The sequence below is a fragment of the Carassius gibelio genome, chromosome B3 (genome assembly GCF_023724105.1).
Source record: "Carassius gibelio isolate Cgi1373 ecotype wild population from Czech Republic chromosome B3, carGib1.2-hapl.c, whole genome shotgun sequence".
NCBI classification, from domain to species: domain Eukaryota; kingdom Metazoa; phylum Chordata; class Actinopteri; order Cypriniformes; family Cyprinidae; genus Carassius; species Carassius gibelio.
Window position 1 is genome coordinate 2133596 of NC_068398.1, and position 25914 is coordinate 2159509.

Sequence of the window (25914 nt, forward strand, 5' to 3'; positions counted from 1 at the left end):
GTAAAAGTACCTTACAACCCCTAGTTAATTAATTGAAAAGCCTATATTTCAATCCTTCTTTTCCTTTCATTCGTTTCCATACTTATATGAAAAAGAGAGAGAAGTCTTTTAACAATAATTACTGATTGAGGATATCAAGTTTTCATTATTGCTTAGACATTCATTTTAAAAAGGAAAAAAGTTTGTGGCATGTTATTTCCTGAAGCATAATGTGGCGAAAGAACAAATGGATAATCTTTAGGTTTATTAGACATTTACAAAACATCACAAAATGAGTAGAAATGGTATTTCAAGGACAATATACTGGGAATGTTACACATCAATGTTTCTCTGTGTTTAGTAACTGACACATTACTGTTTGCTTTTGTTCAGTAACTGATGTGTGTGTTTGACAGGTTTCTCTGTTTTACACATCGTGGTGTTGATTCTCTGTATTTCTGCGTCTGGATCTGCTCTTCTGCTCTGCTGCCTGATCTACTGCAGATCACTGCATAAAGGTATGTGTAAAACTGGAAGATATTCTTATCAGCTGTAAATCAGTGCTTCTCAACTGCAGGATTATGACTCGGTGACTAGAACAACTACAACTATAGTAGTAATAATAATAAAACCTAATTGTGCACAGCAAAATAAATAGGACAGTTTAAAAGTTTATAAGCCTGTTTGTCCAATCAAACTCTACAGTATTCTGTATCCTAAATATATATTTCACTTTGTAATATGGCTTATAAAACAGTTCAGTGCTTTAGGCTGGTAAATTACACCTACTGGTACAAAAATGAAATACTTTTTTTGATTCAGAAATGTAGAAGTTTTTCTTTAGTCCTAATTAGTGAAGTCTGTGGTGGAGAGGGAGAAATATATTGGAGGGGACAGATAGTGAAAAGGTTGAGATGCCTACAGTAGATTAGGATTGGAATAAACATGTAAATCTGTCAGATGTGTTCAGGCTTTGAACTGGGGATGATTGCTGTGTTATATAAACTATAGGACATGTTGTGGGTGTGAGTATAATGTCCATCATCTACATGTTCTCCTGTTCTAACTTGTCTTGAGAATCATTACTCAATGCTGTATTTGAAATGTATTGGCAGAAAAAAACCGAAGCAATTGTTGGAGCAACTTTAGTGAGGGTGACAGAAAGGTGTGTGTGTGTTAATTTATAAGTGTGCAAATGTGTATATATGCAAATGTCACTAATCCTTGGCAAAATAAAGTTTTATATTACCATTAATCTGGCCTTGGTTTAAGAAAACAAACACTGCACTTATTTAAGCTGTTTTGCCAGCTCGTGCTCAGCTGGTTGGTAAACTGGTCTCCTAAAAAGTGTTCAAAACCCATCTAAAATCAATCCACATACCAGGCTGAGAGACCAGCTTAGACTTTTTTTTGTTTTCCTGCTGGAAATTAAACATGTTCATTACCCTTTCCAGTACACAGTCAAACAATTATAAAACATATGAAACCATTATTACATGTCCAACTAAAAAGGTGTCATGCAAACATGTTTTTATTTTTCAGGTTTTTTGGGCCAGCATACTCATAACCATCAATTTAATCTGGGGTCTTCAGTGGTTTTGCCCTGTCATGTTGATGAATGCTTATTAAAGAAAGGTCTGAAGGTGGAGTGGAGAAGAAAAGACACGAAGACTCTGGTTCATCTGTATCAGGACGGAGAGAGTCAAACAGAGAAACAGCAGCAGGATTATCAGAACAGAGCTCATTTCTTCACTGATCAGATTCAACATGGAAACTTCTCCCTCCGTCTGGACGATCTGAGAGCTGAAGATGCTGGAGAATACACATGTACAGTTTACAGTGACCTTTCTACAGTGACTAGGACAGCAGAGACAAGTTTGGTACCACGTAAGTCGATAAATAAAAGATAAAAACAAACAGAAACTACTGAACTGCTGCACAGCACATAACTATAGGGATTCACCAATCTTGATTTCACATAGCTGATTCTGACTGCGGATTTCTTTTTGCAGATTCCGATAACAATTGGCCATTTTTTTTAAGCAAGAGACAAGAACGAATCAAAATATATATATGTCACAATGTTTATTTGCTATATTTCAGGCAGATCTGTAGCCATTAAAAATTAGAGGCAACCACTGCTTTTTAATCACAATCCAGACAAAGATCCTAAGTGCAGGCACGTGCACACATAGACATCAAAGGGGGCTTGAGCACCTGCCCTTTTTATATTCCTGGAGAGAAAGTGCCCTTTTTTCTGGGGTGCTTTTTTTTTTTTTTTTTGGAAAAATAATATATATTCCTGTTTGCGCACAGCTTCCCTGTCAAACAAATATATTTATTAAAGAATAGTATATCTAAATATCAGGTCAGGAGTTCTGAAGCGCTCATTGACCCCCAATAAATGAATCGTTTCCTCACTTACCCGGTGAGGCAGGGAGGCGAGCCCCCGGCGGGCTCTCGCTTCTGGAGTCCAGTCCCGGGCGCGACCTGCCCCGGGGACAGTGGCAGGTGGGGAGTTTGACTGGGGCGGTACACCTGTCAAACGGTAACGCAGGTGTCCTAAGGCGAGCTCAGGGAGGACAGAAACCTAAATAAAACTGAGTAGAAATAAGTTAACATTAAACATTAAAAATAACAATATTTATAAATTAACTTTTTGTTTATGAACTTTTTTTTATTTCCTCTAAACATTTATAAAATAGTATTCCATACAACCACAAATACATACATGATATTGACTTTTATTTAATTTTATTAAATTTTTACTCAGTTATTTTGGTAAGTTTAATTCAAACAATGAAGTAAGGTTTTTATTAAGTTGTTAAATATTTACTAAGCCACAGAATATTTTTTGAGTGTAGTAGGTTTAAAACAAACTCCATCTAAATGTGGATTTTGAAGGTTTTATTTGATGATGGTGATGATACAGTCCTCCCTCAAATGTGAAACTAAGTCCTTGTCAGTCACCATCAGTTTTTGTGTGTGTACATGCATAGCGATAATAATATTAATGTATTTGATTAAAACATTAAGGCAATTCAGTATTCTGATGCTTAGTTGTGTGAAGCTAAAAAGTTATTTTGCTTGTGAAACAAAAAAGTATTTAAACAATTGATTTTAATCATGCTTGCAGTGCAGGGCCAGGCAGGCAGCATAATGCCAAAAAAAGAGAGGATACAGAAAAGGAAGGAGAAGGAGCGCCAGGAAACAGCCAAGAGTAGCAAATCGCTAAATGCATGGTTACAACCAGTTACCAGAAGCAAAACCCAAGAGAGAACAGATAACTCAGATGCTGAAAGTGTTAGACCTGAGAGAGCAGTTGAAATCTCTAAAACGACAACTGAAAGACAAAAGGAGGTTATAGAGGCAACGACTGACAGAGATTACAAAGATGATCAGGAAATCAATGTCAGTGGTGAAGAGGATGAGACTATATTAGAGGGGGAAACGGTAGATAAACATCTACAGGGACATGGCCCCCATAAGGTTGCAGCTGTAAGGGAGGAAGGAGAGACAACCAAGGAATGGAAGTAACAGATTTTATTTTGAAGTAGAAGACCCTTTTTTGTAAGAATTTTATTAAGTTGCTGTATTTTTGTATTTTTTTTTTTGCAGTGATTTTTTCAGTAAAGTTAACAAAATAGCAGCAACAACCCTCTTCAGTTTAGAGTGAATATCTGTGTTGATTTAAAAGTGTTATGTGTTCTGATAACACCAAAATAACTAAAATGATGTAGTGCCTTGTGCAAAAAAAACAAAAACAAATTATAAGTAAAACACACCCCTCTGCTTGATGCAGTTATTTTGGTTATTCTAAATATATATTTGAAGCTAGTAGCATAGAAAATGTTTTCCAAACATGCACATTGTGGGATGGTTTCCTTCGCTGCTCTATAAACCTAGTGAATACTAAGGAGACCATGGTTTCTGTGTGAACTGATTATTTTGTAGACATCTTTTGAAAATTAGAGTTTGAGGAAGATAAAATTAATTAACTTTTTTATTATTTTTTTTAAAGGATGTCAGTGTTGCGTTAATATATATACTTTTTTGTTTTAAAAAAAAAAAAAAAAAAAACGTAATTATGAGAAGTGCCCTTTATTTTACTTGAGCCCCTGACCCTCAAAATGTCTGTTCACATCCCTGCCTAAGTGCATGCAGTATAAGCAGTTTTTTATTTAAGTTTAACAAAAACAGAATAGTCTGAATTTAGCTTTATTAAATTATGCTACATAAAACACATCTGCATGAAACAGAAACAGCAGAATCTCTGAATGAGACACAGATTTAATGTCTGACAGCAGGTGGCGCTCATGAAACAGCAGATATAGCCTTTTCATGGTTACTACTTTAAAAAAAAACAGTGCTGCTCTTATAAACACTACTATGCATTACACAGAGGCAAGCTGAAAAGAAAATACCATCTAAACTGCTCTGAAGACAGTCAGTCCCCCTACATATATCCAGCACAGTTTGTTTTTCCTGACCACATATTCGTACAATTACGAAACTGTGTAGGAAGAGTTACCAGTAATTTGACAACTTCTGTCATTGGGTAATTTGTTTATCACATGGTCAGTAGTGCTGGAGCAGACTTTTATGAGACAACATATATCTGCCCTCCGATATCCATCTCTTTGACTTCTCTGATGGGCCTGTTTTACACAAACACATCGCCTGGATCCTGTTTTACAGTCTGTTCTTCTGACAAACTGAACATGTTAATGCTGATCCTTTACATTCACACCACCTGTCACTCACATGAGATCACAGCAACAGCAAATGACAACAATCCCAACGATCCAATCAATCCCAGATGGACTAAATCAAATCCTGCTCTACATTTTTTTTTCTCGTTCAAAAAGTTGTTTCACTTGGCTCACAAAAAGAAAGAAAAGACATAGATCTGGATGCAATTTCTGCTTATCCAAATCTTGTCCAGATCTTTGTCATCTCTTTCCTTTTGTGATGTATATCTGAAACAGTGAAACAGCTTTTTTAGTGAGAAGAAAAAATGTAGAGCAGGACTTGATTTTGTCCATCTGGAATTGATTGGATCGTTGGATTGTTGTCATTTGCTGTTGCTGTGATCTCATGTGAGAGACAGGTGGTGTGACAGGTGGTGTTAAGTATCACAGTTAATATCTTACTTGTTCAACTTATACAGATCAATCAGCATACAGATATACCAGGCAAAGATTTTGTGTTCAAGAGGCCGAACAGAGAGGTCAAGGGATGGACATCAGAGGGCAGATATTTGTCTGTCAAATAAGCTCTGATTTGTCACTGTTGGACATGTGATAAACAGATTGCACAAAGGCAGAGGCTGCCAGTGTCAAGGATCTGGAAGGAGCACATAATTGCAGTGTGAGTAACATGGGTTTATTGACAGAACAGACCGATACAAGAGGGTTGTGAAGTATACACGTGATAATGCAACAGGAACACAGTAAACAGAAACAGCTCAGACATCAACTGACAGAATACTATAGCAGCAGAGGGGGCGGCAAGATCAGGCTGGTGGAGAAGATCACACAAGACACCATAGATACTCATGACCCCCGACTCTGAAGCAGACGAAGTGCCAGGCAGGTAGAACCAGTGGCAGGACTCACAGGAACAGGTTAAGACGGGAACTCTGACACAAAGAGATAAGACAGGACAAAGCTCCACAGGAACCCAATTACTCCAAAGCAAGCAAGGGGATAAAAAGCAAAAACAAACAAAATAACTAATAAGAGGTAAAAATTAGTTTTAACGTTGTGAAGTTAGTTCAAATAGCTGATAATATACAAAAGTATAGAGAGACTAAAAAATTTACACTCGAGTCCTGTTTAAAGCTTTATCTGTTGATGCAGAAATAACTTGCGTAGCAGGTTAGCCACGGAGCATAAGTTACTATGGACTTCAAGCAGCTGATAGAATGGCAATGGTTTCAGGAAGTGAAGTGTTAACTAGTTTAACCAAAAAAAACACAAACATCACTAAGAAACCAATAAAGAGGATGCTGCAATGCAGGGGGCACCAGATTACGTCCTGGAGGGTCTGAGTCCTGTTTAGCTCCAACCCTAATCAAACACAGCTGAACACACTAATCAAGCTCTTACTAGTCACACTAGAAACTTCCCAGCAGATGTGCTGAGGTCTGCAGGACACCGGCCCTCCAGGACAGAGTTTGGTGACCCCTGCCGTAATGGACCGTTTAATAATTTCACAAAGTACAAATACAATGTCATATTTAAATAAGCAAGAGAATAATTGATTTTGGCATGAAATGATATACAGATAAAATTACAATGCCAAATACCAGAAAACATAACATTAACTTACTATGGCGCATGAGCTATTCTCCTACAGAATGCACTTACATTACAATGTGATGAAGCAGCAGTAAAAGTCACACATGAGCAGAAGATATCAGAAACACACAGTGTGCGCAGAGAGAGAGAGTTATTGTATATGTGTGTGTGTGTGTGTATGTATGTATGTATGTATCTGTTTGTAGTTATTTCACATTAGAAACCTTGTGTCTGTTCCTGTACAGGATTCAAGGTGAAAGGTTCCTCTGATGATGAGACGGTTCCTCTTGGAGATTCAGTGGTTTTGTCCTGTCAGGTTAACAAAAGCTTGTTAGAGAAAAGTCTGAAGGTGGAGTGGAGAAGAGCAGACTCAGAGACTCTGGTTCATCTGTATGAAGACGGTGAGAGTCGAGCGAATAAACAGCACAAAGATTATCATCACAGAGCTCATTTCTCTAAGAAGATTAAAGATGGAAACTTCTCCCTCCGTCTGGACAAACTGAGAGCAGAAGATGCTGGAAAGTACACATGTAAAGTTTACAGTGAGGAGGACTGTGTGCATTCAGCCGACGCAGAGCTTGAGATGGGTAAGTGAAAATAACTGGACCTGCTGTTTTACACCTGCTCAATATATGATTTAATTTAGTGGTTTAGTTACAATATAAACATTGCTTTTCCAGATTTTACACATAATATTATGATCATTTTAGTTACTTCTGTCATAAATATAATTGTTTAATATTGTTATGCACCACTGGACTGGTCATATGCAGTATTGATTAATCCGTTTCAACAATGTTGAATAATAATGTGTATGTTGACGTATCTTACTGCATTTCATAAAAACTTAAACTAAATTAAAATTAATGTTATTAACAGATATTAACATAAAAGTGTAAAACTACAATAAAAGACTATTGTGGAGGAAAAAAATACTTTAAATGACAGTTGGCACAACACAAAATATTCCACAGAAAACAGGACAGAACAGAAAATACATGTTGACTCTATATAAAGAATATAATTATTCAGTTCTACTCATTAATATCTAGTTTAACTACTACTAAGTCTCTCGAAAATGTGTTTCCATTGCAGAAGAATAACAAGAGGATAGAGGATAAAACTCAAGCAATAGGCTCCCACATCTTCTGTGCCCTTATAAATGTTTGATAAAATGAGAATTTATACACATAACACAAAGTTCTAACTGTTTATTTGCCTTAACATGTATTTCACATTAGGAAATCTTTTGTTTTGTTCTCTTTTAAGGGTTTGGTGTTAAATGTCACATACGTGCTCCTCTGGGATCTTCAGTGGTTTTGTCATCTTATGGTCAGAAACCTTTACCAGTGAAGGGTCTGAAGGTGGAATGGAGAAGAACAGATGTAGACTCAGACTCAGACTCCTCAGACTCTGAGACTTTAGTTCATCTGTATCAGGATGGTGAGAGTCAAACAGAAGTCCAGCAGCAGGATTATCAGAACAGAGCTCATTTCTTCACTGATCAGATTCAACATGGAAACTTCTCCCTCCGTCTGGACGATCTGAGAGCTGAAGATGCTGGAGAATACACATGTACAGTTCACAGCAAAAGTAAACATGTGATCTCAGTCAAGACAAATCTGATACTGAGATTATTAGGTAAGTCAATAGAAAAGAAGACCTAATTTTGTAGCCTTAATTAATACTGTACGTTCATTTAATTTATTAGTTCTATATCTGTTTTTCCAGTAAACATACCTAAGTGAGTTTGAATCATAGAAATTAGTGGTGCTTGTGAATCGACACAGAACTCATTTTTAACAGAAACTTTCTATTTAACAGAAACTAATGTTTAATCTGCATTAGGTATGTCTGTGCCACAAGATGTTTAAAAATAGTGGTGGGGATTTTAAATATTTAAATATCATCCAGGTAACAATCTACCCATGCCCTCCCTAGTAACCATTTAGACCACCCTAGAAACTATACCGTAAACTTAACTGGACATTTCTCTGAACCAGAATAATTTAGAGACATGGGGTGGGCTCGTTTGAATCAGCCAATCAGTCTTAAGCATCTTCCTGGTCACTCTTTAACCACACCCTAGCAACAAATTCCATAGATTTCCATTCAAACAAATCTTATAGAAACATCTGGTCTGGTTTGACTCGGAGCAGCAAACAGCCAATTACCAATCACTTTGCCCACTTCCTAGCCACACCCTAGCAACCCAAACCTAAAGAGAGATATCTTCAAATCCGAATAAAATAGAGGCATGTGGGTTGGATTATATCATTCGTACTTGAAAGCAGCTGATGGAGTATCATCACTGGCATCTGCCAAGCCACTCCATAGCAACCTTTTAGCAAGACCTTTATCTCTGCATCAGAACATCATGTAGACATGGGACTTGGCTCCTTTGACTCATGCTAGCAAACAGGACAAACAGGCAAGTGACAATGATTGGAAAACATATAAAAATGTAGGTAGTATGTTCATCTTAATCTAATTTATTCTTCCCATTAAAGACAGGGGCAGTGTTGTCCATCTAGTAGTCTCTTCTGATACTTTAGCTAACAGGTGATCATAATAAATTAAACGGAGAGAGCTAATCTTAGGGGTTATAATAATTCCAAGACATGCCAAGACGTTTACAGCATTTACAAATTGGTGAGCTACCTTTGGATTTATTCTCTCTTGCTCGTTTAGAAACATTATAGATGACTTGTCTTTATTTATTTAAAAGCAGAAAAGTTGCCAAACATGTCAATAAGTTTTAAAAGGGATAGCAATGACTTTTCCAGCTTTGATAAAAATACAATGGCATCAGTTGCATATAATGCAAGACGATGTTCTGGGACTCCTGTATAAATACCACAAATTGAAGGGTGTGATCTTATTGCTATTGCAAGTGATTCCAGTGTTAGACCCCTAGCTCTCAAGTCTCATTCCCAAGGCTTTAGCTATAATTTTGTATACACAAGATTGGCCTATAGGAACTACATTCTGCAGGCAATTTTCCAGGCTTCAGGATAAGAGTAATAAGAGCTAACATTGTACAAAAGCTTATCTAACATATCCAGCAGAGGATAATTTTTCTTTAAACTCCTTATAAATGTCAATTGGTATTACCCCTTCATTTTTCCCCCTTCATTTTAACTGACTTTTTTGACAAATGCTGTAGCAGAAATACATTTTTATAGTCTCCCATTGGTTTCTAAGGTTGAATTTTGAAGGAAGTGTGTGCATGTATGTGTGAGCATTCTGCTTTATGAACCTGTGAAAGGGTTGACAATTTCTGTGTATTTTGTGTTCTGCTTGTGGTTTATGTAGTGATTTTATTTGACGATTTAAAAAGAAAAGGCATTATTGTAGGGCTGTGCAAAAAATCGAATGCGATTTTCATGCACCTCTCATCAGTAAAGACGCTCCTGTAATTAGAAGTATATCTCCAGCATGTGTGTTCAGATCAGGGTTGCCAGGTTTTCACAACTAATCCTTCCCTGTTGCTTCTCAAAACTAGTTCAAAACTAATCGCGATTACAGGAGGTTCCCCGATAAAAAAAAAAATGTAATATATACGTTTTTTTTTTTTTTTTTTTGGCCTGGTTGTCTTGGGAAAATTCGCATTTTAGGGGCTAAATGTCACGTTATTGGTATTGGGGTTGCTTCGAACCGCGGACATGAAAAACAATCACAGACTTGGCAACACTGGTTCAGGTGGAGCGGCAGTTACTACACAGAGCCATAGTCTACCGACAACTAACACAAAATCGCTTTCAAAATCGATTTAGTGTAGATTGTCAGTGAATTACGGCTCGGTGTAGTAAATGCCAACCAGTGTTGCCAAGTCTGTGGTTGTTTTTCATGTCCGCGGGTCGATGCGACAATACCAATAACGTGATATTTAGCCCCTAAAATGCGAATTTCACCAAGGCAACCATGCCATAAAACTTAAAATTTAACCCCGCAAAGCATTTTTTTTATCGGGGAACCTCCTGGAAACGCGATATTGGCTAGTTTTGGACTAGTTTTGAGAAGCAACTGGGCAGGATTTGTTGTGAAAACCTGGCAACCCTGATCTGAACGCACGTGCTGGAGATATACTTCTAATTACAGGAGCGTCTTTACTGTTGAGATGCGCATGAAAATCGCATTAGATTTTTTGCACAGCTCTACAATATTGTTTTCCCATTCATTTAAATGTGGAGTCTGCAGAGACTCTGAACATCCTGCGTGCGACTTTTATTTTTCACAGTAACATGCAACCAGATGTCATTCCAATTTTTTATTATGATTTTTGTATTTTTTGCGGAGCTATTAAGTGTTGACTAAGTTGTGAAGTTTCATGTCATTTCGATAAAATATGCAGAATAAGACATGTGTTTTATAAGCACTAATAAACATCCTCTAGGCTAGTAATAAGCTTGTTAATAATCAACTAGTTAACAGTGAGAATTGGTCCCTAAACTCAAGTGTTACCAGTGGGATGAATATTTAATAAACTCATAATTCTCATGTGACTGAATGTGAGTTCTTTGTGTTTTCTCTCTAGATCCAGTCTTTCGTCTTCACATGTCTCTTGTCTTCTGTCCAAATCTTCTGATGTTTCTAGCTTTCATCCTCTGGGGTGTTTCTGAAGGTCAGTGATTCAATCAATGCATTATAATGTGTCAGTAAAATAAGAGTTTTTTGTTAGTGCAGATATATTATAATAATTTTTGGTTTCAGGATCTGTGAGTGAGACGGTGTGTTGTTGTGCTCTTTATTTTCTGAGGCCTCTCCTGTTGCTCTGGGCAGCTCCGTATATTTATAATTTTACAGGTATGATTCATATGATCTGTGTATTACTGGAGATACTATAAACCCAGATGTTCAGACATTGTTTAGTGTGTGTGTGAGGGATTCACCCTTTACCAAAAGAGAATTGATTAAAGCGTTCATTAAACTGTGTATTAGAGGCATTTGTGTTTCAGTTTGTTGATGTTGTGAATGATATTGTGATTGTAATCATGAAATATTTTCTGTTTCACAGGCAGAATTAACTCATTGAGTCTGGAATACAGTTATGTGGTGGAGTATTTCGCTCTCTCACTTGTTGTTTATTCAGGTAAACATCCCTCATTATCATGAACACATTAAAGTAGACTTTAACACAAATAAAGCTGTACTCGTCAGAATCTGATTGAGATATTCTGAATATTCTGCAGCAATCTGAAACAATAACTTGACAAATCATAACATATGCAGACACATAAAGCAGCTCTACATGAAGTGTGATGTGTGTTAGTATATCTGTGTTCACTGAATGTCTTTGTGTTTATAGGACTGAATCACTTCACAATCTAATTAAACAGACTCTGATCTACAGCTGATTATGAACGAAATCTGTGTTGTTACACTAAAATATCAACAAACTCTACTGAGTTTAAAACTGAAACCACCACTAAATTCCTTCTCAGCATGTTTTGTGGTCATGTGATCAGCACAGAGGTCACGGGGTCATTATCAGGAACAGAAAACAAACACTGAACCTCAGATTATAACAGACTGTCAGTGAAATACAATACTGCAAGATGATTACAGTAATAATATCAGTTTAATGATTGTCCTGCTTCGTACCTGTGTTTAAATTATGACTGTGTGTATATTTGATAATACTTTATCTTCTTTTTCATCTCTTCCTTTCTTCCAGCTCTTTTTACAAGTGCTTGGCAAAAGCTTCAGAATTATGATGTGTTTGACATAGCCATGATAATAGTGCTGTTTGTGATCGTGTATGTGTGCTGCCTCTGCAAAATCATTTACCGTAAGTATTTCTGTGCGATTCAATCCCATCAGTCATCAGATACCAGAGACACACTGAAACTGAGTCTGATTCACACTGATCTGAACGTCCTTCATCACTTTACAGCAGGGGTGTGAAACATACGGCCCGCAGGCCAAACACGGCCCACAGAGGTGTCCAATCCGCCTGCAGGAGGATTTCAACAATAATATAAAATAATAAATTAAACCTCAGTTTGAAAATTAAATAAAGTGTGTTCGCTACAACATTTTATTTTTAATTTAAAGAGGAACAAATTACTAATTTATTTACGTTGATATTATGCCTCGGGAGTCTGGACACTTAACATGTGCATTTTAAAGCGGTGCCAGAATCTCGAGCAGCATGAGGATATGAAGATAGCTGCATTGTAACTGATGCTTGTGTGGCAATTTTCTTGTGATTTTAAACATGTCCAAAAGAAGACATTTGGCCTGGAACGACGGCCGGCATTTAAGGAGAGATGGAAAAAAGGTATTATTATCTCAACAACATGTGAGTTTAACCACAACTCGTGGCTAATATTAAGTTACACTATGACGCACTGGACATATGGAGAAATAAATGAGCAGGGAGTGTGCAATACAATGTGTACTAATATCCTAACTGTTGTTTTAATGATGTGCGAACTGGCATTTTGTAACTTTGCAAGAAACATTGTGAGAGTTTTTCAGTGTCGGATGAAGGCTATCAGGTTACAATATAATTCAAGATATGAGGCAAAATGCCCTGTATTGTTTTTAATATTTATGTCATGATTGTTAAGTAATGTCTAACTATAACAAGTGTTGCTTTCCCGAATGTCAGCGCGATCGCTTTTATACAATAGCTCAACTAAAAAGATGCTAGTATTAAGTGTGTTACATTAGTCACAGTGCTGTCTATCTCTGTTAAGCCAAGGAAAAGTTTTTAACAAGGCCAAAGTAAGAGCAATTGTGTGTCTCCGTGCAGCACTGAGTATTTTGTTACTGAATTAATCTTTGTTTTTGAACAAAGCATTTGAATCTATTTTGATTCAGTGGCCCATTCATAAACACAATCACTAACTTCATTTCTAAATGAATCAGCCGTTCCGAGTCAGTTCACTCATAAATACAGAGATTTGCTGCCACCTACTGGTGGCTTTAGTGTCATATTTATTTTTCCATGTCAGGCTTAAACCATCTCAAAAACACACTCTGCAAAATATAGTAATATATACAGTACAGACCAAAAGTTTGGAAACATTACTATTTTTAATGTTTTTGAAAGAAGTTTCTTCTGCTCATCAAGCCTGAATTTATTTGATCAAAAATACAGAAAAAATGTTATATTGTGAAATATTATTACATCTTAAAATAATTGATTTTAAATGTATTATACTTTAAATTATCATTTATTTCTGTGATGCAAAGCTGAATTTTTAGGATCATTATCACATGATCCTTTAGAAATCATTCTAATATGATGATTCATTATCAAAGTTGGAAACAGTTCTGCTGCTTAATATTTTTTCAGAACATGTGATACTTTTTTAGGATACTTTGATGAATTAAAAAAAAAAAAAAGAATCTATGTTTTTAAAATATAAATATTTTGTAATAACAATATACACGTCTGGTAAGTAATTTGGGGTCAGTAATTTTTTTTTCTTTCTTTTTTTAAATAAAATAAATACTTTTATTCAGTAAAGATGTGTTAAATTGATAAAAAGTGATAGTAAAGAAAATATATTATTAGAATTTTTATTTTTAATTTGAATAAATGCAGTTCTTTTTAACCTTTTATTGGTCAAATATATTAGACAGCAGAACTGTTTCCAACACTCATAATAAATCAGAATATTAGAATGATTTCTAAATGATCATGTGATAGACTGGATGTAAAATGTGAAACTGAAGGCTGGAGTAATGAGGCTGAAAATTCAGCTTTGCATCACAGGAATAATTTGTTTTTAAAGTATATTCAAATAGAAAACTATTATTTTAAGTTGTAAAAATATTTCACAACATTACTGTTTTTTCTCTATTTTTGATCAAATAAATGCAGGCTTGATGAACAGAAGAAACTTCTTTCAAAAACATTAAAAATAGTAATGTATCCAAACTTTCGGTCTGTACTGAATATATAGTCAAAAGTCATTTTGTGTCAATACTGCACACATTTTATATATATATAATTTTTTTTTTTTTTTGTAAATTATATTGTAGTTTGTATAGTTAATATTAATGTAATGTAAGCAAACGAGAGTTTAACAAAAAGGTAATTCGGCCCGCACAAGGGGACCCTTTCTCCGATCCGGCCCTCAACCTTAAATGAGTTTGACACCCCTGCTTTACAGTCTATCTGACACATTTCTCCAAACACATCACTGTTCTCAAAACACTTGTCATTATCCTACACAGATTGTACCTTTTCAACCATTTCACACAAATCACAAATCATGTCAATCATTTTCTCAAAACACTGCTCAAAATGCTCTGATGTTCTCATAACAGTTAATACAAGCAATCAAAACTTAAAAATATCAGGAAACTGTCACACACTGCAGGAAATGACGTGTTCCTAATTGTACACAGATTTAACACGATTGCTTTAACTATAAAAGGGAAAGTATACAAACAGCATGAACAGAATGAGAGTAAGTGAGGATATGTGAAGAGAAAGATGTAAGTGTGAAGTGTGCTGGAGTGAGTAGATCTGAAGAGTTATTAACTCTGTGCACTTCTATACTCATAATCATAATAATGTGGGTGTGTGTGTGTCTGTGTGTGTGTGTGGGTGTGTGTGTGTGTGTGTGTAGATGCTCTGTTAATTGTTTTCAGACCATTTACATTAATTTGAAGAAAGGTGTCAAAGCGACTGAGAAAAACTGTAATGTAATGATCTATATACAATACACACTAGATTTTAAAACACACAACAGATGTTAATGTTCAGATTTGATAGAGTATTAATAGAAATAGTGAATAGTGGTCTTCTTATAAATCATAATTTAGTTTTATAATTAGGAACACAGTCTCTTTATTTAATTCTGTTCAGTTCATCTGCTTTTGTTGTTGTTTTAAATTCTTCTCTTATAATGACTCACAACTTCAATCAAAGAATCAAATCAGATGTTAATGATCAATCTGTTTCTTCTAGTTTTAGTTACAGAGATCTGGAAGAAAACTGGACGGATAGTTAAGATATTTGATCTTGTGGCTGATATGACCTTCCAAATTCTGCCCACTTTACAATTCATCCTCCTCTTCTACACGTTTGGAGCCGGCGGTGAAGCAGGTGAGTTCACATTCATAATCAATTTTGGTCATTTTATTAACATTTTGTTTTGTTGACATTTTAATTCTTCTGTGACACTTTAAAACACTGATTATAGACTGAGCCTGATGTTGGTTATGATGCAGTGTAATCTGCTGATGAATGATAATATCCAGCATTAATATAACTCCTCTCCTGTGTTTAGGGTTGATCATGATTGTGGTTTTACCAGTCTTACTGATGATGATGACAAATGAGAGATGGATTATTAGATGCAGTAATGGGCTCGGCTGTGAGTATCTGCTGAATTATGATCTGATCTCTGATGAACTACTGCAGTGTCTCTGTCTTATTAATAATAATCATCAGTGTTTGTAGAAAAACAGTAATATGACGATGACTTATTCACAGAATCAAAGTGATTTCTGAAATCAGATCAAACTTACTGAATCATGAGACTCCAGGACTTATTTCACATATATTTCTGACAGTAATATTTATTTTACATGGGATGCATTTCCATCATGACTTGTATTCATCTGTTTACAACAGTCAACAGTTTAGTTCATTTATTGAGCTAAAACTGAAGATCAAAAATCATTTAAAAAATCCCATAGATAGAAAATAAGATGAAAATGAAAAATCATTAAAAATCCCATAGACTGAAAATGAAGATAAAAAATAATAAAAATCCATTGACGCTTTTCTACATGAAGAATAATTATTAAAGTTGATGAGACTAACAACTAATGAAGAGGATTCATGTGAATGATCAACTAAAAATGACATGCCACTGAACATTACACACACAGAGTGAAACACTTTAAAAGACTGTTTAAAAGATAACAAAAAATGAATAAACAAAAGAAAGAAATGAAACAAAAAAGAAATGAAAAAAATTAATAAAAAAATAAAAATCAAGAAAATAAATTGAAGAAATGAAGGAGAAATGAAGAATACAAATATGTAAAAGAAAAAAACAATAAATTTTTTTTATAAAAAAGTAAAAAAAACTATTAAAAAAAGAAAAGAAGGAGAAAAGACATGAAAGAAAAATCAAGAAATAAATCAAGAAACAAATAATTGCATGAATTGCTAAAAGATAACTATAAAAAAAGAAAATGAAGGGGGAAAATCAAATAATGAATGAAAATAATGAAAAAGAAAGAGAATAAAAGGGAAAAAGAAAAAAGTAGTCAACTGTGGTCTTCATGCCTCACTTTGCTGTAAATCTCGATGTATGTGTCGAACATGCAGGGGTTAAATTGGAACCATGTGCGAGTGAGAAAACCACCTATTTAACAGGTGAAAATGTCACGACCTGTAATAAGCATGTTATTGTTCACAAACAGCCCATCAATAATAATAAAAAACCTCAAAACAATAAACAGACGATAAATTCTGATTAATTAGCAGGAGATAAGCAGAAACCTGTTCGCCGCACCTGTTACACTAACTCACAAACATAATTTTGAGAGAGAAAAAAACAACTGAACAGCCAAAACTATGTCTGCTAAATACGCATGTGTTTCAAGTTCAAGCGGGACCAGTGGGAAGAAAGTCCAAAATTACTAAAACAACATTTTCACTAATGTTACTTGCAAACAAAAATAGGTGAACCATAAAACTGGATAAAACATTTGCTGTACAACTACTTACCAGCATCTCTAAGAATTCGAAGGCACTCTCAACCGCAAAAATGGCGCTGCTTGCTTGACTTGACTTGTAACAGCGACCAGTGTGTGTGTGCGTGCGTGTGTGTGTGTGTGGTGGGTGGGGGGAAGGGTCAGTACACAAACTTAACAATTTGAATCCATTAAACTTAAAGTTTTTCACTCATTCAAATATGTTCACAAAAGTAGTAGAATTCACTTAAATTTTTATAGTAATGCATTTAAAATTAAATAATCTAAGTATGCTGTAATTAAATTGTTAAAGGTCCCATGACATGGATTATTTCCTTTTCTTTAAATGCTTTTTAATGTTTCGTTAGGTGTACTTATATTGTTAGTATGGAACCCCTCTCAAATATATATATATATATGGTCCCACTTTATATTAGGTGGCCTTAACTACTATGTACTTACATAATAAAATAAGTACAATGTACTTATTGTGTTCATATTGTATTGTAAAACACTTGCTGCTGTTGAGGTGGGATAGGGGTAAGGTTAGGGAGAGGGTTGGAGGTATGGGTAAGTTTAAGGGTGGGTTAAGGTGTAAAGTATGGGTCAACAGTGTAATTATAAATGTAATTACAGAAATTGAATACAGATGTAATTACATGTAGGTTTTTTTAATATAAGTACAATGTAAAAACATGTATGTACACAATAAGTACATTGTACTAAATTATTAATTAAAATGTAAGTACATAGTAGTTAAGGCCACTTAATATAAAGTGGGTCCATATATATATATATATATATATATATATATATATATATATATATATATATGTACTATTACAGCTATCGAGATTAACGAATCATGTAAGTGTTGATTATATAATTATTTTTTTGATCTTTTCCCCATCACATGAAAAAGTGATGAGCATTGAGTAGACAGAGTCTGTTTATCGCGTGGATGCAGTGATCTCGTCATTATTGCAACACGTTATCTCTCACAAAATGCTTTCACCACAGCTAACAGCAAACACAATATCGAGATGAATACAGTAAGAGCTTGGTTGTGCAGCATAACAGTGTCATTCATTGTAACGGCAGTTTGGGCAAGTGTGCAGATATACTCGCGATGTGTAACAGCTCCGGAAAAAAGCGAGCGTTCTTTGATCGCTCTCTGTAGTTAAATCACAATTTAAATAACAGATTTGTTTCATGCTACTAAGAGAAACAACGTGAAGTTGATCGTTTAGTCACTGGCTTGATTCACTGATGCATAAACAGTATTAAATGATTTAGAAAGAAAGTCTGTGTGAACTTGAATGATTAGCTACACATCAGAAATCACTGACCACAGATCAGGCATTAATGAACACTGTTACTCACTGTTTGTGCCCGTGCTGTCGAATCCATATCATAAAAGTCTGTTTGAAACGCCTGTGCTGACATTGCCACTGAATTATATGTAAATATTTGGGCGGGCAAAGCAGAGAAAGGGGAGGTAACAATTCTCGTTACAACGTCACAACGAGGAGATTCAAGATCAGCCCGTTTGAGCTTACATTTTCTCAAAGGCAGAGAAAGATAGAAAAATCTCCATTTACACCGATTCAAATTTCTAGAAACTTGGGGACCAGATACAGGCTAGGAGAACTCATATTAATGTTAAAAAACCTCAGAAAGTGACATTTTCATGTCATGAGACATAGATATAAAATCCGGGCTATCAGTGTAATGTAAATCAGCCGTTTTCTGTGTGAATCTGTGTTAAAGTGTAATGTATTTCTGTGATGCTCCGCTGTATTTTCAGCATCATTCCTCCAGTCTTCAGTGTCACATGATCTTCACAAATGCTGTTATAAAGATCTCACTAATTTACATTACTAGCATCAGAATTACATCAAACAGCAGCAGATTCAGATTGAGTCTCTGAATCACAGATTTTTATGATCACTAAGACGCCTTTCTCAATACTTGGGTCTCTTTTTCTAAACTCTTCACACAGTGAGCACAACATCAGTCTCTGTGGCTAAACTCTGGATCATTTATCATTGCTTTGGCACACGATGCATTCATTGACGATATCTATTAAATTACATCAGTTCCTTTCTCACAAACACCAGCAGAACTTTCTGTTCTATACAAGCCAATCTGCAGATGCTTACGTACGGTTCTCAACACTGTTAAACTTGAGCTCATAACCTAGCACTGTACAGAAACCAATACCACAGAAATGTGCAACATTATATCAGTAATATCATACAGAAAAATATTCTGAATGCAGAAAATCAAACACAATCATAGCAGCTGCGTGTAGCTGAACATCTTCACAAGTGTTAGTCTTGCACTTTCATTACTATCTACTCAAAAGAGGAAACATTGGAATAATGTTGTACTGTAATGCATATATGAAGTGTGTAACACACTGCAGTGAATTATAAACAGTAGAGAGTATTACTCTTGATTTGTAAAGAAACTTTACATAAGAAAGCGTTGTATAATGCTGCCTGTTGTTAAGAGTTTTTAGGTCATTGTGTTGATAAAGTGTGTTTGATTGATTAAACCTTTGCTAGATGTAACGGGTACTTATGCCCATTTTGATAGGGGTTAGCTATCCTGTGGCTCTGGATGAATGGTGACAAAGGATCTTTGTCCTTGCCCCACAATTCAATACTCTCCGTACTATTCTGATTAATATCAAGGCTAAAGTGAGGAGGGCTCCAGGCTTTATATTCTTTTACAGGACTAACTAACCTGGAGTTTACAGCACATATGAGAAAGCCCTAAACCGGCAAATATCTCCCCAACCTCACAATATCCTGCAGCATAGAAGGGAACGCCCCTACCCCAGAACCAACAATGACCTAAAGTCAAATTACCAGCAGTAACAAGCAGACGAGTATTCACAAAGTAAAATTTACTGGTTCAGAATTAACAATTTAATTCTGGAAATCACAATCTTAACCTGAAATATGGAAAATTAGTCAGAAGACTACCATCGGTTGTCAAGGCAAAGGGAAGGCTAAAATCTGGAAATGCCAAGACTGGAGGAGACATTAAAGCTTTCCTTAAGGTGTCGAAAGCCTCCTGGCACTGCTTAGACCATTCAAAGGACAGAGCTCTGGATGACTCTAGAGCTTTGTGGGATTTACCTATCAAGTCATGCAAGGGCCTTGCAATTTGAGCAAATTGGGGCACAAATCGGCGATAATAGCTCATGAACCCCAATACCTGCCATACATCTCTAAGACACTTTGGGACCGGCCATGTCTCCAACACTTGTACTTTTTCCTGGTCTACCTGAATGCCTTCCTTAGGTATAACATGACCCAAGAACTTGACTCTTTCCTTGAAAAGGAAGCATTTACTGAGCTTCAATTTCAATGCCACTACTTAAAGCTTGAATTACTTAAAGCTAGAGTTACAAAAGCATGAGTTGATCTGAGACATTAATTGTTTTGGTAGTTTAAGTGCATTTTATGTGTGAAATGAACTGCTGTGTCAAGTAGAAAGATGCTGAGGAGAACTGTGTGAACAGTTTGGAAAAAGTGACTTTAGTGTTGAGAAATGTGTGAAAAAAGAAATGATAATTTTTTTTTATTGAGCTTCATAATTTATGAGCCATGAAAGCCAAAACGTTCATACAAAATGTGATACAAAACATTCAGGCTTTACAAGGTTAAAATAGTTTTTTGGGGGCCCTGAGAAATGTTTTATGTTTATACCATTTTTTTCTTCTTCTTTAATTAATTTTAATCAAAAAGTATATCTCATTAATTAAAATCAGGAAAACGATACAATTTAACATCAATTTATAAAAAATGTAACAAAATTTAATGTTTAGAGCCCTATGAATTGTTTTATTTTTTCTCATCTTATTATTGTTTTAGCATGTCTAATTATTTGAATGCATAAAAACTACAGCCTTATAGCCCCCCTGTGTTCAGATGTGTCTCTCTCTCTGTCTGTGTGTGTGTGTGTGTGATGAATTGAGTTTATGAATTATAGAAGTGAATGATTTGACTCTTCAGTGATTTGAATCATGATGATCTGTGTTCAGATGTCTCTCTCTCTGTCTCTCTCTCTCTCTCTCTCTCTCTCTCTCTCTCTCTCTCTCTCTCGCTCTCTCTCTCTGTCTATCTCTCTGTGTGTGTGTGTGTGTGTGTCTGATGATTTGACTCTTCAGTGATTTGAGTCCTGAAGATCTGTGTTCAGACTTGTGTCTCTATCTCTGTATTCAGTCTGCTGTGTTTCTGTGAGAATGAAAGTGTTATGATCAGATTATTCTCACACTCTTGTGTTTTCAGTATCACCTTTAGTCGTGAGGACAGTGATGTTAATCTTCATATTAGTGACGAATGCACTGATGATCGGCCTTTACATATTCACTCTGGAAAATCAAACAGGTACAGTACTTTTAATAATGTTTGTAATTACAACACATCATTTATGTTACAGATCTGCTGTGTGATGAAGACGTGTGTGTGTGTGTGTGTGTGTGTGTGTTGTGTCTCTGATCTACATTTGTCTGTCTGTGTGTGTGTGTGTGTGTGTATATGTGTGTGTGTGTTGTGTCTCTGATCTACATCTGTCTGTGTGTGTGTGTGTGTGTGTGTGTGTGTGTTGTGTCTCTGATCTACATCTGTCTGTCTGTGTGTGTGTGTGTGTGTGTTGTGTCTCTGATCTACATCTGTCTGTGTGTGTGTGTGTGTGTGTGTTGTGTCTCTGATCTACATCTGTCTGTCTGTGTGTGTGTGTGTGTGTTGTGTCTCTGATCTACATCTGTCTGTCTGTGTGTGTGTGTGTGTGTTGTGTCTCTGATCTACATCTGTCTGTGTGTGTGTGTGTGTTGTGTCTCTCATCTACATCTGTGTGTGTGTGTGTGTGTGTGTGTGTGTGTGTGTGTGTAACTCTGTGTTTGATTGTGTTTCAGATCCGATCGGATGGGGCTGTGTGATGGTGTTTCTGCAGATACTCTGGACCGTCATGTTCTTCACAGATGCTGATTTGTTCTACACTTTTCTCAGGTTGTCTCGAGGTAGATTATCGATCATCTTTGATCATCTTCTCTGTCTGATGTTTCTCTGCTTCAGTTTGTGTTCGTGTAGTTCTCAATATTAAACAGCACAGGATCAGAAATATAAAGCAGTCTGTGTGTGTTCAGAAAACACTGAATGATATGAGTAAACTTGTAAATTAGTGATGGGTCGTTCGCGAATAGTAGGTGAACGACGGGAGCTGGCTCGCATATCTGAAGAGCCGACTCTATTTAAAAAGAATATAGCCTATAGAAATTAAATTATTATGTAATAATGAAATAATGGATGCATTTTATTTTATTTAAACTAATTGACTAATTTAAACAACAACAAAAAAATATTATATAGGCCTAAAGGTGCACATAAGTTTCGCCTGTCTGATCAGCCTCACATTCTGTTCCTGTCAATCACACACGAGGTGTCAACCAATTATACGGCATGAGGGAGGGGCCAAGCCATCACACACACACACACACACACCACACCACACACACAGTGTCAAACTTGGAGGAGAGGAGATGAAAAACACAACAGCTGTGAAAACAAAACAAAATCAGGAAAATGAGTCGGAAGCACAGCAGCATTTGGAATCATTTTAATGATCATCAGCCCGTAGAAAGTAAGGCAGCTTGCATTTCTGAATGCAAATCTCTCATAAAATAAAAATATGATCAGCATTGTGTGTGAGTGTGTTCATGCTAGTTATACAAAACATAACTAGTGAGATAGTTCATGCTGACTATATAACATGCCAAAAAAGAGGGACCAGTTTAATTCTTTCAGTTATTTATTTGTCTTTAATAGGCGTTCTATTATGTTGTTCAGATTCAGATTGTATTCTTTTGTAATGTTGTTGTTTCTGTACATTCAAAAGTTGTAATTTAAATGCAAATGTTTAATAGTATTGTTTTTTCATAAGTATGATTATGATTTCATTTAATAATTTAATTAGAATTGTTTTCACACCTATCATAGTCAAAACATTACTGTTTTTTAAAGAGCCGTTTGTGAGTCAAAGGAGCCGGCTAACAAAAAAGAGCCGAAATGCCCATCACTATTGTAAATCTGATTCCTGATGGAAACATCAGTTACACTGATTCATCTCATCAATCCAGTCATCATCAGATCATAGTTTCAGACTGTAATAACAGAATATGAATCAGTGATAAACACACAACTGTAATCTGTTTCTGTTGATCCTGAACTCTGAACTGAAATGATTTAATTCATGAATGTTTAAGAGCACAGTGCTAAGATTGAAGACACTCAGAGTATTATTGCTGAAGTGAATAAAGCACTAAACACTCAGAGTATAGTCTATATTTAATAAGACCGGTCTAACTGTAAAACTGATCAAGATGTGTTCTCAGTGTTGAGCTGATTTCATCAAAACTGATGTTTCTGTGTGATTGTGTTCAGACGCTGAACCAGAAATAACCAAACTCTACTGTTACAATATCACTTCTGTCATAAAACCCTGAGTCTGTGACCTCTGCAGTGATACGTGCTGGGTCACGATTAGACAATAATAATAATAATGCAGTAAATATTGTAATCTATGTTTTCTGTGAAACAGTCTCAGATGATCTGTGGAAGAATTCATAACTGAAATCAGTCAGATCAGACACTAAAGTGATTACAGAGTTAAAATAAAGCAGTGTTTGATTGATTATGTGAGCATGTCTGTATCATGCAGTATTAATCTGATCTTCATGTTAATTGTGTGATCTTGATCGACAGATTTCCGGCGTTATGTTTCTGTGTATGTGTTTGGATCAGTGGCTGTAGTTTTACTGAACTCTGCTGCTTTAACAACTGAACTGATCCTCAAAACAGGTGACTCAACTACACACACTTCAATATATACACACACACACACACACACACACACATACACTTCAATATATACACACACACACACACTTCAATTTATACACACACACACACACACAATTCAATATACACACACACACACACACACACTTCAATATACACACACACACACACATTTCAATATATATACACACACACACACTTCAATATATATATATATATACACACACACACACTTCAATATATATATACACACACACACACACACTTCAATATATATATATACACACACACACACACACACTTCAATATATATATATACAAACACACACACACACTTCAATATATATACACACACACACACACACACACACACACTTCAATATATATATACACACACAAACACTTCAATATATATATACACACACACACACACACACACACACACACTTCAATATATATATACACACACAAACACTTCAATATATATATACACACACACACACACACTTCAATATATATATACACACACACACACACTTCAATATACTGGATTACATTTGAGGAGACTCACTTTACTGATAATAATCTCGATGCTAAATAAACTTAAACATGTATTAATAATTCATATGATGAACTGAATCACCTGTGTTTATCTGGAGCAGTTATTCTACAGTAAAATATGATTTTTCATCAGTTTCTCAGTACAGTGATGATAATAATATCTGTGTGTTTCAGTGAACGGTGATCGTATGATGGCAGATCTGAGGTTCATCGTCTTTCCTTCTGAATGTTTGTTTGCTGTATCTCTGCTGATTTCTGGATTCTCAGGATCCAGTGAGTATAAACTGTTACAAACATCAGATCAGGTTTACATCAGACATTATTCCTTCATTGCTGTGTTTGACGGCGAGTGTTTAATAACAGCACAGGAGCTTGAGCTCTCTAATAATCTAATAATAACACTGAAGTTATTAAACTATAATCATGGTGAAGGTGTTTGATTAAGTTGATCTGAGAGAGATGTGATTCACTGAATCTTTCATCTGTTCTGACCTCACAGAGATCGCAGACTGTCTGAAGTCTTGTCAGGTCAGTGCTGTTCATCAGGACACTTTACTAATGCTAGATAGTGTGAGGATGTTACATGTTTAACTGATGTGTGTTGTCCTGAACACAGACCAAGATGAGATCTGTACGAGTCAGAAGATCACCCCAGCAGAACCAGAACACAGGAGAAACTCAAGAGATGGATCCTCTGAATGCTTGAGATCAGGAGCAGAATCAGCCGGATTCAGTGCTGGCTCAGACATGAGAGAGACAGAGAGATTATTATTATTATTATTATTAATATTATTATAACACTGCTGTTTGATCTGAATCATGTGTTCAGTCTAATGATGTTATTCTTTGTTAATATCACTGGATTTACACTGAGAGATCTGTATTGTGTGTGTGTGTGTGTGTGTGTGTGTGTGTGTGTGTAAATAGCTGTAAATATATGCAGGCTGTGTTTTAGTGTCAAAACATTTTTATTTTGTATATATGTGATGCTGATTTGTGCTTTAAAACGAATCCTAGCTGTAAGCAAATGTCACTCATGTAAATGAATCAGAAACACTGAATAGTTAACCCTTCAGACACCAGATCCTTCATTGTAACATTATCACATTATAAAAGCACTGTGATACACAGGCTGTTATTTAATTTGGGAGGTTGAGATAATATAGACAATAGCATCATCATCATCATCATCATCGTGTTTGGAGTTTGTATTTCTACAGTGAATTATTAAATATTACTCCAGGTCAGTGGCTGCTGATTGTCTCATATTATAATAATATAAGATCACTTAAGTAAAGTTTAGTTGATGTGTGTGTTGTGGGCCTCATTTATAAAATGTGTGCACGCACAGATTTGATCTAAAATCCATGGCAAAGTTATATTTATTAAGGCTGTCTTTGACATGGAAAGGTATTTACCATCACATCAGAGTCTGAGCAGATGTACACACTTTTCCTTGTGACAAAGTCGGAGTACTGCAGCTATTAATAATAAAAGAGGTTTATGTGTAAGCACTGAATTCATCA

The 25914-nt window shown here is 35.6% G+C and overlaps 1 protein-coding gene across 3 annotated transcripts in view; it reads left to right on the forward strand.

The window, feature by feature from the left end:
- The window catches only part of LOC127952143 (uncharacterized), a 49837-nt gene extending 24202 nt beyond the window's left edge, over positions 1-25635 (forward strand). For 2 of the 3 annotated variants that reach the window (XM_052550460.1, XM_052550459.1), the window contains exons 5-20: positions 396-497; positions 1522-1866; positions 6527-6868; positions 7551-7922; positions 10819-10905; positions 10995-11087; positions 11299-11373; positions 11959-12072; positions 15214-15351; positions 15536-15622; positions 21260-21358; positions 21886-21990; positions 23732-23827; positions 24563-24661; positions 24888-24916; positions 25005-25635. In XM_052550460.1, coding sequence (XP_052406420.1) covers positions 396-497; positions 1522-1866; positions 6527-6868; positions 7551-7922; positions 10819-10905; positions 10995-11087; positions 11299-11373; positions 11959-12072; positions 15214-15351; positions 15536-15622; positions 21260-21358; positions 21886-21990; positions 23732-23827; positions 24563-24661; positions 24888-24916; positions 25005-25094 — 2273 coding nt within the window. In that variant the 3' untranslated portion in view covers positions 25095-25635. The remainder of the gene's footprint in view (positions 1-395; positions 498-1521; positions 1867-6526; positions 6869-7550; positions 7923-10818; positions 10906-10994; positions 11088-11298; positions 11374-11958; positions 12073-15213; positions 15352-15535; positions 15623-21259; positions 21359-21885; positions 21991-23731; positions 23828-24562; positions 24662-24887; positions 24917-25004) is intronic. The other variant, XM_052550461.1, reaches the window with a different exon arrangement.
- Positions 25636-25914: the final 279 nt, after the last annotated feature.